Source organism: Cygnus atratus, chromosome 3 (assembly GCF_013377495.2).
Source record: "Cygnus atratus isolate AKBS03 ecotype Queensland, Australia chromosome 3, CAtr_DNAZoo_HiC_assembly, whole genome shotgun sequence".
Lineage (NCBI taxonomy): Eukaryota > Metazoa > Chordata > Aves > Anseriformes > Anatidae > Cygnus > Cygnus atratus.
The window spans coordinates 58,089,398-58,103,102 of record NC_066364.1 but is presented as its reverse complement, the minus strand read 5'-3'; the positions used below and the strand labels follow the sequence as shown (position 1 = coordinate 58,103,102).

The 13,705-nt window shown below is 37.2% G+C and overlaps 1 protein-coding gene across 1 annotated transcript in view; it reads right to left on the bottom strand.

The window, feature by feature from the left end:
* LAMA2 (laminin subunit alpha 2) overlaps positions 1-13,705 on the bottom strand; it is a 380,546-nt gene that overhangs the window by 141,290 nt on the left and 225,551 nt on the right. The window contains exons 18-19 of the mRNA XM_050709562.1: positions 9,017-9,103; positions 2,461-2,672 (exon numbers count right to left, since the gene is read on the bottom strand). Coding sequence (XP_050565519.1) covers positions 2,461-2,672; positions 9,017-9,103 — 299 coding nt within the window. The remainder of the gene's footprint in view (positions 1-2,460; positions 2,673-9,016; positions 9,104-13,705) is intronic.

The window sequence follows — 13,705 nt, the reverse complement described above, 5'->3', positions numbered from 1 at the left end:
ATCAGGAATATGAAATCACAAGAATAATAAAACATACTGTTTTTATAAACTGAGTTTAATATTATATATTACTCCAAATGACATATCATATATTCTTAATATAATTGTTATATATTCTTATAATACAATACAAAGAAATTTGTCTTACTCTCTCCCAAAATGACACTGGTTAAGACCCGTCTTATTCTCTCTTGATTTGTATAAATATTTATGAGTCTGTATTTATAATCAACCTACACACTTATTCCCCTCCATAGTTGTACCTATGCACTGGCACATAAACACACTTGGATATTTCCTTTAATTTATCTCATGTCACCTAGCTCTACTACCATCAGCACAACCTCTAGCTATTTGCTTCAGCACACTGTGCTGTTTCACACCAAAAAAACAACCTACAAGAATCAAATCAAATAAGCCTAGGACATTTGCTCCGTGCTCTTAGATTTATTATTTTGTACAGATACACCAAGAAATTCAGAAATGCTATGGTGATATAAAGTTGTACTGTCATTTGAAATGGTTAATGCACATGATGATGGCACTGTACTGAGAAAGAGCAAGGAACATTTCAAACAATAATTTGAGAGCAAAATTCATGCTTTGCAATACTCTTGGATTTGGCTTTTTAATAAGGAATGAAATTGAAAACAACAAAGTAAAGGCACAGTCCCTCTGATATTGTAGCTGCAGGGCAAACTTCATGAAAGTTGGCAAAGGAAATAAGAAAATCATATGCAAAAAAAGAAAACCCACATGAAAGGCACAGAGTAGATGAATGCAAGGTAACTGTGAGCACAAGGCTATGAATACATTATAGGGCTCTCTTTGTCAGTGATACTAACAACAAAAGCAAAGCCTGTAATTCTACATTAAATATGTATTTATTTTTAATACTTTTTATTTTTAATTGTATGCTTTCTGAACTCTCCTCATATTACATCTCTCCCATGCAGCTGCCGCTGCTGTAGAAATGTTCAAAGTAACAGTCCTGTCGATGCCTCAGGAATGGTGACAAGCTACTGGAAACTATGATTTTTGAAATGCACTGTTTTTTAAATCACATTACGCACTTAACACCCTAACTTATATGACACAATTCGTCATAAATTATTAACTAATGCAGAGATTGTCCAACTTTTATCCAACACTGTATTATATAGCTACAGAAAGCATTTACACAGGTATGTGTATCCATGGCCGCCTACCATTTTACCTATATCAGTGCTTATTAGCCTTAGCTGAGAAACCTGGCTATGTTCTGCATCTCTGTGACTCCCATCTAGTCTTAGGTGGTCCAATGTTACCTTGTATTCTGAGTATCAAACTGCGACCCACTAGTAGAGCAAATCTTGGAGATGGATGCCAGTGGATCAGACTTCTGTGCTTGCAACATACCCTGCAAGAAGTAGTCCCTGAGTTCCTACACACACAGCAATAAGACAGTGCTTATTGCTGATCTTTACTGGCATAATTTTATCCTGATATTAAACCTTTGTACTCAATAGAGTGGCTCTGCATTTATTCCAATGAAAGAAGAGAATTAAAACCTAGTGACAGTGAAATAAAATACTCTGCTCTTTCAGGAGATCTTATAATCTGTTTTATTCCATTCCTCAGAATGAGGTGGAAGCATATGTGGATGTTTTTAAGCTAAAAGCACTTGTTCTGCTTAATAGCTGTGTTCTGAATTTTGCCAGCTAGGACTCAGTGGGAGATACTGCCTCCTACAGAAGCAAAACCTCCTGCTCCTACATGTGCTCCATGATTTCTTGTGATCACAGTGTGGAAAGCTGACTCTGGAGCCGGGGCTTATACTTTAACAACATGGTACCACTTCACTGAGAAATGGTAGCTTGTTGCAGTGCCAGGAATCCTTCTCCACAGCACCTTAGAAAATTCAACAGGACCTAGTAGACTCAGCCTTGCAGGAGAGGGGAGAATCGTGTCCTCTAAGAGGCAGCAGCTTCTAACACTTACTGATGTCATGCGGGTGGGAAGGAAGTCCCAAGTTTTGCCAGATTTGGACCCTACAGTAACTGAAATATCCTTCCCTCCTCCCTTCCCTCCTATCTTTCCCTCCTCCTTTCAGCACCAATCTCACTAGTTAACGAGATTTTGCTGACTTAGAGCATTTCTATTTATTTGTATTTATTTTTGTAGATTTGACATTTAGTATAACCTTTTGCATCCATGCAGCGCTCCGTTCTCCTAGGTTTGTTCCATGTCTGCTTCATTATTGCTTCAACTACAGCAGGAAGCTTTGTAATAGGTTCTTCCTTCTATTTATTTTGAAATCTCCCTTTCCAAATGCAGATGCAGGTAAAGCAGTATTATTAGAGGTGTAAGTATACCATATCATTTCTCCTGTGCACGCATACAGAGGTGCATTCTTCCTCTCAGGAACACAGATATAGAATAGATCAATTCTGTCAGAAACAGTAAAAGTTCATGACTTACGTTGACAGTTCCTTGCATCAAGAGCATTGCCAAAATATCCATCAGCACACCTCTCACAATATTGGCCTGTTGTACCTGGCTTACATATCAGGCAAGCACCAGACAAGCTGTCACAGCTGCCAGGAACAGAGAAGTCAAGGTTGTCATTACACTGGCATGGTCGGCATGATCCCCCTGGTACTAGAGGTTGTCCAAAATAGCCTTCTGCACACCTAAGGTAAAAGACATCACAAGTTAGGACCGTTAAGTAATCCTCTCATTAGAAATATTTAATTTTGTTGCCTCACTAATCACTAAAAATTATTTGATCTTCCTTCAAATATTTCTTAAGTGTCTTTTTTTCTCTCCCTCCTTCTCCTTCTTAACAACACTGTAGATACAGTACCAGCTGAAATCCTCCCAGTTCTGCTAGTAATTAGATTTCAGTGGGAGAAAAATCTTGTCACTGACACTGAAGACAAGACAAAGCATAATAAGAAATCTGTCTATTGGCGCTCTAGAGGAATTCAGGTCCATGTTAGATAGGCTTTGTATTTCAGCACATTACGCCTAGATGTTCTGTGTGCATTTACCAGCAAACTCAATGATTTTCTCCCTCCCCTTTAAAAACTCATTTGGTATAGGAAAATAGGTTAGAAAATGATACAGACATAACATTATTTATCTAACAAGACGCTCCCCTAAGCCTTCCCTTAATCTACTGCATGGTCATTTAATTAATGGATTACTTTACAACTGCTAATTGCATAGGCAGGTAGCAAAAAGATTCTTTATTATCATAGGAGCTATGATGGTGTGTCCTATACCTTTCATATTTTAACAGAGATGTTTAGAAATATCACCTTCTTTTCCACCTTGCCTACCAGCAATTTTCTGTGAGTACCATATAAAACAGGTTAGTGAATCTGACTGAACATGAGTGTGTATTTAGAGCAAATTTCTACTCATCTCACAGCCTATTTCCTATTTATATTCTGGTCTGCTTTCGCTTTCTATTACATGTGCTCACACTTCACAGTAAGAGCAACTTGTAGACAGTGAAGAAAAAGAAAAAATACTCAGTTCCAGCTAATGAAGTTATTCATGTTCATCTCAGATGAACTTCAATTAGCGTAAAGAAGACAAAGTACATAAACTACATGTAAATTAATGTTTCCTACTATATTAAGTAAGTTCAAACTCAGCTTTAATGTACACAGATATCTCCTCTGCTTTGTAATAGTACTGGGTGGTAGGGTTGAGAAAGGATTTTGGGTAGCATCCTAAAATGGAAACACAGAGCTCCACAATGCTTTCACTCTCTTCCCTTTATGCTTATCAAGTTAATCCTTTTCCTTGCATCCAGAATATCTCATGAAACTTCCAATTGGATCCCCCAAAAAAGAGCTTGAACATTCATTAAATATTACTCAATATCGTTAGCAAAAATTATAAAAAAGGCTGAGAGACTAGTAAGGAATTTATAGCTAGATCTAGCTGAACATTTTTTTGTAGCAAGATGCTATTCAAGGTAGGATTCTTTCTGTTCTCTAAAAATATCCAAAATGCTGACCACAGATGAATAGGTTATACAAATAATTCAGTGGTTTGGGTGCATATAAGCACTCAATTACATGAATACAATTTTCACAATCTAGCCCACTGTGCTTCACTCCTTTGGCATAGCCATCTATCACAACTTCCTCCCCACAACAACAGTACATCAAAATCTTGTCATTAGAATAATTCATGCATTTTATTTTCAGAACCTGTCATGAATGTAGCCACATATTGCACGCCTTGTATTCCCAGCTAAGAAATAGATATTTCTTCCCTGGATGGAGAATATCTCAGCAATAATAAAAGACTGATTTTAGACTCACTTTTGCCAAAGACAACTTGACTTTTTTTTTCCAGAGATGACGTCTCAATTACAAAGGCTGTGAATCTCTCAATATATGTAACAATTAATAGCCATGATTTAGCAAAGCCTAAAAATAACTGGATAATTGATGCAGAATGTTATTTTAAGTTAGATAAGGTGTAAAGTTCACCTGTGTTTTGCTGAGATCTTTCTCACCGCTTGCAAATTTTGCATAAATCTTTATCTTTTGGTACTACTAATCTATTTAACTTCACTTGATGTCTATTCATTTTCCTCTTTCCCTTTCATTTAGGGGTTACTTCTGTATCTGATAGCATTCACAGAAACTTACCAAGTAGTTCACAGAAAAAATTCTCCAGGGGTTTGTGAGAAATGCACTGCTAATCATTCCACTCTATTAATAGCAGGGGACCTTGATAACTTTTTTTTTTTTTCTCATCAGTTTAGACTTTGCTAATTAAAATTAGCAAAACCCACTGCCATCACATACGTTCTATTTAAACACATACTTATTTCTTGAATCCAGATTCAAGATGATCAGATCTTGAAAGTAGGGGCAAACCAGTTAAACTTTAACAGAACACTGTATGCACATATCTATGTGTAAATTCATCCACTTTTTCTCCCATTTCTCCTGAAACTGGAGGTGAAGGTTAAAAAATCCACTTTCACTATTTTCACCTTTTTTCCCTTAAGGACATTTCTACTTCAGCTACTCTGCCCAGACTCAAAGCATTATATGTTTGGGAAGGTCCATATTGAAAAGACAAAAATTTATGTGGCATGGAAAATTACTTTTATGCAATAGAGAAAACACTTATCTTATAAACGATCACAAAGTACAACAGAACACTCCTGAGGTGAAAAAATACAAAGCAAAGCAAAACAAAACCAAACAGAAATAGGATTAAAAACAGGGAATAAAGACATTCAAGAATGTTTCTGTATTTTTCTCTCTTTCCCTCTCTATGTTCACCTTCAGCCTCAAATGCAGATGTGTCCTGTGACTGTTTTTATTTGGCATAACTGGTGCCAAATACAGGGCTACTATATACATGTATGTGAATGTATGCGTACTGGTTCTGGATGGGATGGAGTTAATTTTCTTCACAGCAGACCATGTGGCGGTATGTATATGCACACAAGCACAGGCTTATTGTATACATTTCTTTATGTTTATTTGGAAAAAACAAAACAAAAAAAAAAAAAACAGCATAGTTGAGACTGAGTTAATTTAGGCTGCAAATACAAACACTTGAAAGTCTGGAAATACTATTTTTACAGTTGCTTTGAAACTTATGTGCATCCAACCTCCGTATGAAACTGGGGAAAAGCCCTGCAGAGAAATAGCGTGTGAATGTGCAGTTAAAAATCTTAACTCAGATGTTACTGTTGTATGACCACCCATAAATATATCTTGCCTTTTCTAATGTCAGAGTGCCTAGCTTTGCAACCTGTAAACAATCCTGCACAACACATTTGGTTTATAAAATCTCCTGAATGTTTGATTTTTTTTTCCTATCAGCACTGCAATACTGGCTTGTATTTCTAGCACTAAGGAAAAAATTACATTAGCTAGAAGCAGCACAAGACTGAAGCCAAGGGACTCACAAGAGACTGTGCCTGGTAGCACTTTGTGCTAGATCTGTGGAACAGTGGGGAGGGGAGGAAGGATGCAAACCAACTCATTCTTCCCACTTCAGTTACACAGACTATATATGCCCTTCTAGGAGGAAAAGGTTGCTCAAACCATATTCGTAAATGAAGGAGTACTAAAGGAGAAGTTAGATTCACCCATTTTGTTTCATTCCCCTAAAGCTCTGGATTCTTGTTTGTATCAAGGCTACATAGTTGGCAAATGCACTGCAAAATCCTGTAAATACGATGGGATCAAATCACGTTTTTGACGCTCATACACCTTCTGCACAGAGTTAGGAGACTGTCTATCCTACCCCATACCCACTGTGAAAGTGGGCAGTGAGCCCACTTTTTATGAGAACATAAATCTCATTTCTTGGGGAAAAGGAAGAAATAGAGAAGCCAGGCTTTCTCTACACTTAAAGATAGCTGGTACCACCCCCCCTCCCCAGTTTATATCTTCAATTATTTTTGTAGAGTCTGTCAGGAGCCAGACCCCTCAGAACTTTGAGCAATTTTGGCAACATTTTTCTGAGAAGTCCAAGTGACAGAAGCAGCAATTTTTTTTGACATTTTACAACTCAAGTGTTAAAAGAATAATAATAAAATCTTATCTCCCTAAGGAGTGAAGGATGATTTTGGAAGCAAAGTAAGTATAGTAATGCATATATTCACTTATATGACACTTTGCACTTCATGATAATTTAGGACTGTCCAGTTAAAGAATCATGTGGCTCAGATCAGTTGTCACTTTGCAGTTGCTAAAATGAACGAGAATTCCATGTAAACACTTTTAGCAATTATACAATCACTATTAATAGCAAAAGGCAGCATGCTTTCTTCTGTTCTTTATTATTGACAGCAGTGGGCATTTCCAAGCAACTTGTTACAACTGAAAGCAAATAGTTCTGCGAGCATTGGAATTAATGGCTTAATTTCCAATGTATTTATATCCTGTGGTTACAAGAGTAAGGTCTGATTATTTGCAGCAGGATGTTGCTGTTCAGCAGTGAGCAATCCCTCAGGCTACAGCAGTGCTTTTTCCTTGCCCTGTGAAAGTTTTCTTATGAGCAGGACATTTAATACTCTTCCTCTCTCTCCTGTTTAATCAGGTGTGAGTTCACACAGTATTCTTTCTCTCCCTTAGCTATGACATGTCCTGATTTATTAACCTCTATTCAGCCACTTCTTCTCACAAAACTTTCAGGAACATTTATTATCATTGAGACCTCCTACCCTTCTGTCAAATTTGATTGAAATTGACCTACAAGTTCAAATGTTTCTGTGGGCAACCAGACAGACATGCACAAAAAGATCACACTAGCTTCATTTCCTTAGGAAATCAGGCTAAAAATCGAAGCCTGCCACTTATTCAGATTTTCTCCTATTGCATCTACAGCCTGTGCTCCACTCAAAAATAGCACTTGTTGCTAATGGAAGCTGTCAATGACCCTGCATTGACAAACTGCCACCAAAGTGCTCTTGATGTGATTTATTCCTGCCGTCATTAACTTCACAGCCCACTAGCTGAAAGAAGGGTGATGACTTCCAAGACAGATGGGAAAAGACAGGCAGAAATAGTACTCAGCAGGAGCAGACTCAGTGATGATGGGTGGAAACAGGTGACAGCCTGCACTCTCACTTTAGGACAGATATAGCACAATAGGGGATTTAAAAGGAAGTAGTTGTAAATGTAATTTGGAAAGACAGGACTAGAGGGTGATTCACAGCATACGACCAGGTTTCTGCTTTCCTGGTTGGCTCTTTCTTTTGGTTCATTCCTACTTTTCCCCATCTCAGCCTGAGTACTGTAAGTCTTCATTTGGAGGCCTTACCTTTCTAGGGTTTATGTTGGAAAATGATGCAAGCAGCTTGTGGAAGTGCCAAATGACAGAAGACCACTAAGATACAGAAATGCCGTGTTTTCATGCCCTACAACTATCTAGCCAGGTGCTAGACAGTTATCTGGCTCCCCCAGTCCCTCTTAAGAAGGTGTCATTCGCAGAGTCACAAGGGACTAGGATCACAGAGCCAAAGCCAGTGCTGATTCATCACGACCTCCAAACAACTATCAGAGGTCCCCTGGCATGCTAACTGCTCTTTAAAGCTGTTCTATCCACATGGAATCTGAAGGGAGGGAAGGGCATGCAGACAGTGACAATATCTCTTGCCTATGTAGTCTCACCTCCTTGTGGAAGGGGGTTCCCAGGAGCTTAGCATTAGCACTTCCACTCTGCTGTTTCACTTAAATTCTGTGTGTGATTCTTTCAGAATAACAGGATACAAGAAGGAAGATGGGGCTATCAAGGGAGAGAACTTTCTCTCTCACTACTAACATGTCACTCAGACCTGTCATAGCCAAAGGAAGACTACACGTGAATGTATATATATATATTTTTAATTTGCCTTTTTGTATAGGTAATAAGAAAGTGTATGAAATATATATTGAGCTTTTCTATGCATTTGACAAAAAGAGGTCCTTTGTTGTCCCTAACACCTAACTTGTTGCATTTGCTAAATAAAGGCTGCAACAGGAAACCAAAGCAACAAAAAAGTAAAATATTCTTTTATAAATAATTAAAACCAACAAATAACTTATTACCAGGATTGTATTTTGGTTGCATATTAACTTTTCAAAAAGAGGCAACAATAATTTATTGAATACTTGATTCACCACACTCTAATCATTCAAATGACAAAAAGAGACAAAATAATTATAAAAATCTCAAAAGGCTTACAGAACAGCTAGAAGAATAATTTTAGAAAAGGATTCATACTTCTCAGCAAATGCTTCTTTGAAGCTTTGCACTTTACCATAAAGCAATAAAAAAAGCACTTTTTTCATGGAAAGGATGGAAACAAGGATAAAAACTATAGAAGCATGTAAATACATGGATGCTATGTCAGAGGAAGATGAACAGGAATTACTTCAGTGAGATTCAGAAGACAGGAATGGGGACAAGAAGGGGAGGTAGCAAAAAGAAAGCAACTGTTCCATGTAATAAACACTTTTGTTTCAGATCTCTTACAACTCAAAGCATCATGCTTACTTACCTTTCACAGCGTGGTCCCATGTACCCAACTGGGCACTCATCGCATATTAATCCATGGCTTCGGTCAAAATGGCATGTCGGGCTAAAGCTGTATTGTTGATATTGGGCAAGAAGAGGGACAAGGAAGAAACATAAAGAAAAGATTGTCAGCAGCATAGTTCTCGTACCACTTCAGAGATCGTTAATTTGCAAAACAGTGCCCAGGAAAAGTGATTCCGGTCTAGTACATGGGGCTTAAGTTTGACTCCAGCAAATAAAATTTGGAATGACTCTGCTATTTCTGCAACACTGAATATAGAGTAACGGATGGCAGCATCCCAATAGCCTGTTATTATGGGACTTGAGCCTGCCACCGAGTGGTCTGGATACCATTAAAAAGGCAGGAATGTACAGCTGTTTGTTTGTGCCCCTGAGGGCCTGGCAAAACAATCTATGCCCGAAATAAATCTTTCTGAAGGACAACTGATTTGAAAGCTCAGTTAACTTTGTGTATAAGGGACTGGGAAAGGAACCCAGTGAACAAGAAAGGGGAGGAGCAAAAAGGGAAATATCTGGCACAGCTTCCCAGCGAGTTCGTCTGAGTAAATCCAGTGCCAATGACCTGATGCACCAGGCCAGACCAGCACACTGAAGCTTACAAATATCCTGCAGAGTAGAGAGCTTTTCCTCTTTGCTGTGCTCTACTTATTTATATATAATATATATTTAAATTATTATTATTATTTTATAAATAGGGATAACATAGGCATTTGCAAGCACCGCCTCTCTGTGACCTTGTTTAACTCCAAACTGTGCTCCTTTGCTTTTTAGCATTTTGCTTTCTACAATCCTTTTCCCTTAACACAGTTCTGTGAGGAAACCTCCTGACACTTCAAAAGACACTGCACAGAAGAGGCAACCTGCTCTTCTATCATTCTGAAGTTATCATTAAAGACAGACAAATATGAGCACCTTTACAGGGCTTCATTTAAATAATGGCAATCAATTCTGGTCAACCAAATAGAAAAAGAAAAGAAAGGGAGCAGGTGCGTAGTGGAGTGACTATTCAGAAGAGGAAAACAAAGCACCTATCTGAAAAGAAAACACTAAAATTATCTTTTGTAACCTAGGAAAATAGTAATCGGGAAGGAATATAATTGCTCTAACAAAGACATCAGTAAGAAGTTATATTCAGGGTAAAAGATCATGCTACAATACTAACGAATAGACATCATCTGACCCTGAATAATTTAAATCAGGATATACAATGAAAGATTCTGGAAAATAATAGACATGGGGAGGCCAGAAGAGCTTAATTAGGATCATGTAACGTGATTACCTGCTGGTGACTGGATTCTGCTACTCAGGAGTCATCCATCCTATGATCTGACCTCAGTTACACTTTCTTCTGCTTCTATTATAGAATAGTTCCATTTATAAATACCCCAATCTCTCATAAGGCAAGCTATCCCATAGAGATAAGAAATCAATAAGAAAAATGTGGGCAGGTCACGTCCAGTAAACATAGTAAGGTATTGGGATTATCCTCTTTCCCATATGGGTTATATTTGTGTTATTTTCAATTAAGAACAGATTCAGGAATGTCTGAAGAGCCAATTGAAAAAATAATAAGTGTTCATTCTATTTTTATATAGAAATGAAAGCAATTTTAAACCAAGGTAGACATTATCCATTAATTTAATCAGCAGCACCTGACTTTTCAAATAGGACCCTGCTTGCCAGTCCCAACCTTGCTCTTTCATAAGAACTACATGGGAAAATTTCATGGAGATGGTATCACAGCTCATTATAGCTTTGCACAAGACTGGCTGTTCTGCAGATCCATTGAGAGCTCTGAAATCAACTACATAAATGGCATAGATAATAATAACTAAGTACTTATTATCACTAAGCAATGATGATTAATACCAGAATTTCCGCATTTTAAGGGTTATGTTCCTATTGTCAATCCACATCTGAACACTAAACATTAATATACTGAGAAATTCCCATTCGCATACTATAGAGAAAATACGTGATAGCAAGGTGAAAAAAGGAGAATTTATCTTCCTGATTTAGAATCTCATTACTTCCTACTAATAAATACTCATTACTCACTAGTAATAAACAAGCAGTGTGTATTTTTCTGTTAAAACAAGTTTCAAAAAAATCTTAGTCCCTCTTGATTCATCATTGCTCTTTTCATAGTTTTACCTAAAGTAACAATAGGAATACCAGTTAGGACACAGGACAGGTGTTAATAGGCAGCATGGGTGTATATATATGATGGGTCTATGTTGGGAGACAGCTTCCTAAAGGCTTACATTTATGTTATAGTAACCACCTTTTTGGAACAATTATGTTAGTGATATTTAGTTAATTCTCCAATGAAATATTAACATTCTGAGAGCAACCGAATTTCCTAGTTCACACACCACAATTTTACTCATTCCCTTCCTGGGCTGAGTGAGATATATTCTATCTCCCATTTCCAGTGATATAACATTCCTGTCAGGGTCTTCATTACACATATTAAATTTATAGCCACTTCAAAAAAAATAGTAATTATCCCAGATACCTATATTTGGTAGGAAGAATTATATAGTAGTATGCCCAATAATTTCTATGAAAAAAATCACATTATTTGAAACGCCATAAAAATTGGAAATGTTAGAACAGTTTGTAAGAGCGATGAATTAATGAGAAGGGAGAAGAAATCAAGTGTGCATTAAATACGCCAATTATAATATGGATATTGTTCTCACTTGCATCATATAAGTACAGACATGAAGATATATGCGAAAAGAAGAAAATATAGCCCAGGATCTAGAAAACAAGCTTAGAAAATTTAATTTTAGTTTCCTGATTTTGCCCAGAGTTGCTTTCTGATATATGGCAAGCCACTTATCACTGCTATACTTTTGAATGCAGTTTCATGATTGGCTTCAGTGATTGTATATATGGAACCTGCTGCCATTAGAAAACAAGAGAGGGAATAAGCAGCAGTTAAATCAGCTTAAGTAAACTATAGAACAACACAATCACCACCACATTTGTAAAATGGATAGAACAGTTCTCCTCCACCTTATGTGGTAGCACTGCAGAGAAAAAGACACTGATAGGTGCTGTGAATAAAGTGAATGGAACCACTACAAACTTCATGAAGGTATAAGATATTGTTATAAAAGACAGCACTAGCTTATTTATATATGTCAGAGGTTCATTTTACAGACAATATTCTCTGTGCACCAGATGTCTATTGTTAAGTATAAAGTTCTACAGATGCCCTGTCATTCCATGTTAGGAATTAAATAACACATGAGTTAGAATCTATGGGCAGATATAAATTTGTAAGTATTTAATACAGAAATTAATAACTTGATAGGTTGTTAAGAAATAGCATGACATATACTATATCTGCACAGTGATATGAGCTTGGTGGAAATTTATTGATTTTTCATGTGAAATAATTTGTGTTGTTTACTTATATTATTCCTAGCACACCAAGCACGCTGCCTTATAACAGTAAGGTGGAAAAAGGACTATTTTAACAGTCTTCAGAGAACATTTTAAGTATTTAATAAATTTGTTTATGAGGAGGAAAAAAAAAAGCAAATTCTATAACTGTAAAGTCACAATTGCTTAAGCTTTATAGTAAGAGTTCTACAAAGCCTGTGGATGTTGTTCACAGATTTGCTGTTGTCCATTCCAGAAATAAGAAGCCACTGTATCCATCTTAGAAATATGAAGCTATTGTACAGTTCTAATACAGGGCTAAACTCTGCAGAGTTCAGGAATCCCACAGTTTCACAGTTCAAGAACATTTATATACTGTTTGTTTTGTACCTGTGCTTTTCAAGAAATCTAAATATTAAAGAGGGAACTCTCTAGTTCAGTTTCAAAAAGGAAAAGAAAGCAGACAACTCTGATGAATACATAACAGAGGTCTCCAGGCATTTTACCAATAAAAACCTGAATTCAATCTATTTGACTTGATTTGTTGCACATCTGTACAAGATATAAATGTGATATTGTTTCTCCTGCTTTTTCAGTACAGCATTATCAAACAATAGGGAGAGAATTAACTAACTATGCAAGGAAATTCTAAAATGTGAAAGCAACGAGGACGTCAGAGGAGCCATGCCTGAGCAACAGACATAAACCGAAGAAGATCTAATAAAACCAGCTGTAGGGATCCCATCTTACACACCCCTAAAACTCCTGCCCATAAGTGGTCAGATTATTCCTTCCCTGATCAGTAAAATTTTAACATGACACAATGCAATTGTATGCAATAGAGTTAGCCCGAGCTACTGAAGATTAAAAATTGGTTCAGCTGTGCCTCTGGCTGGCATGCTGCCATTCAGATGATGCTCTCTTCTTTACTTGCATCTCACAGAGCCCTGTCTCTGTGGGGTGTGGTAGCCACACATTTTTTCCTGTAAACTTTAAGAAAAGCTCTGAAACACTGGGTTTCACTGGCAGAATCTGACTTCTGTCTCAGAAGTATAGGGTGAAGCATAGGGTGAAATAAAAGATGCAGGGCTGAAGGGAAGAAAAAAAAAAGTGATCAGGTGGATACATCAGCTCTTATGACCACTTAAACTTTTAAAGTGTTTGTGAAGTGCTTGGGGTGGGGCAGCCTCTGTGCATAGACTATTATCTTTCAGCACAATCATACAATCCTTCTGAAACACATGTGGACTAAAAA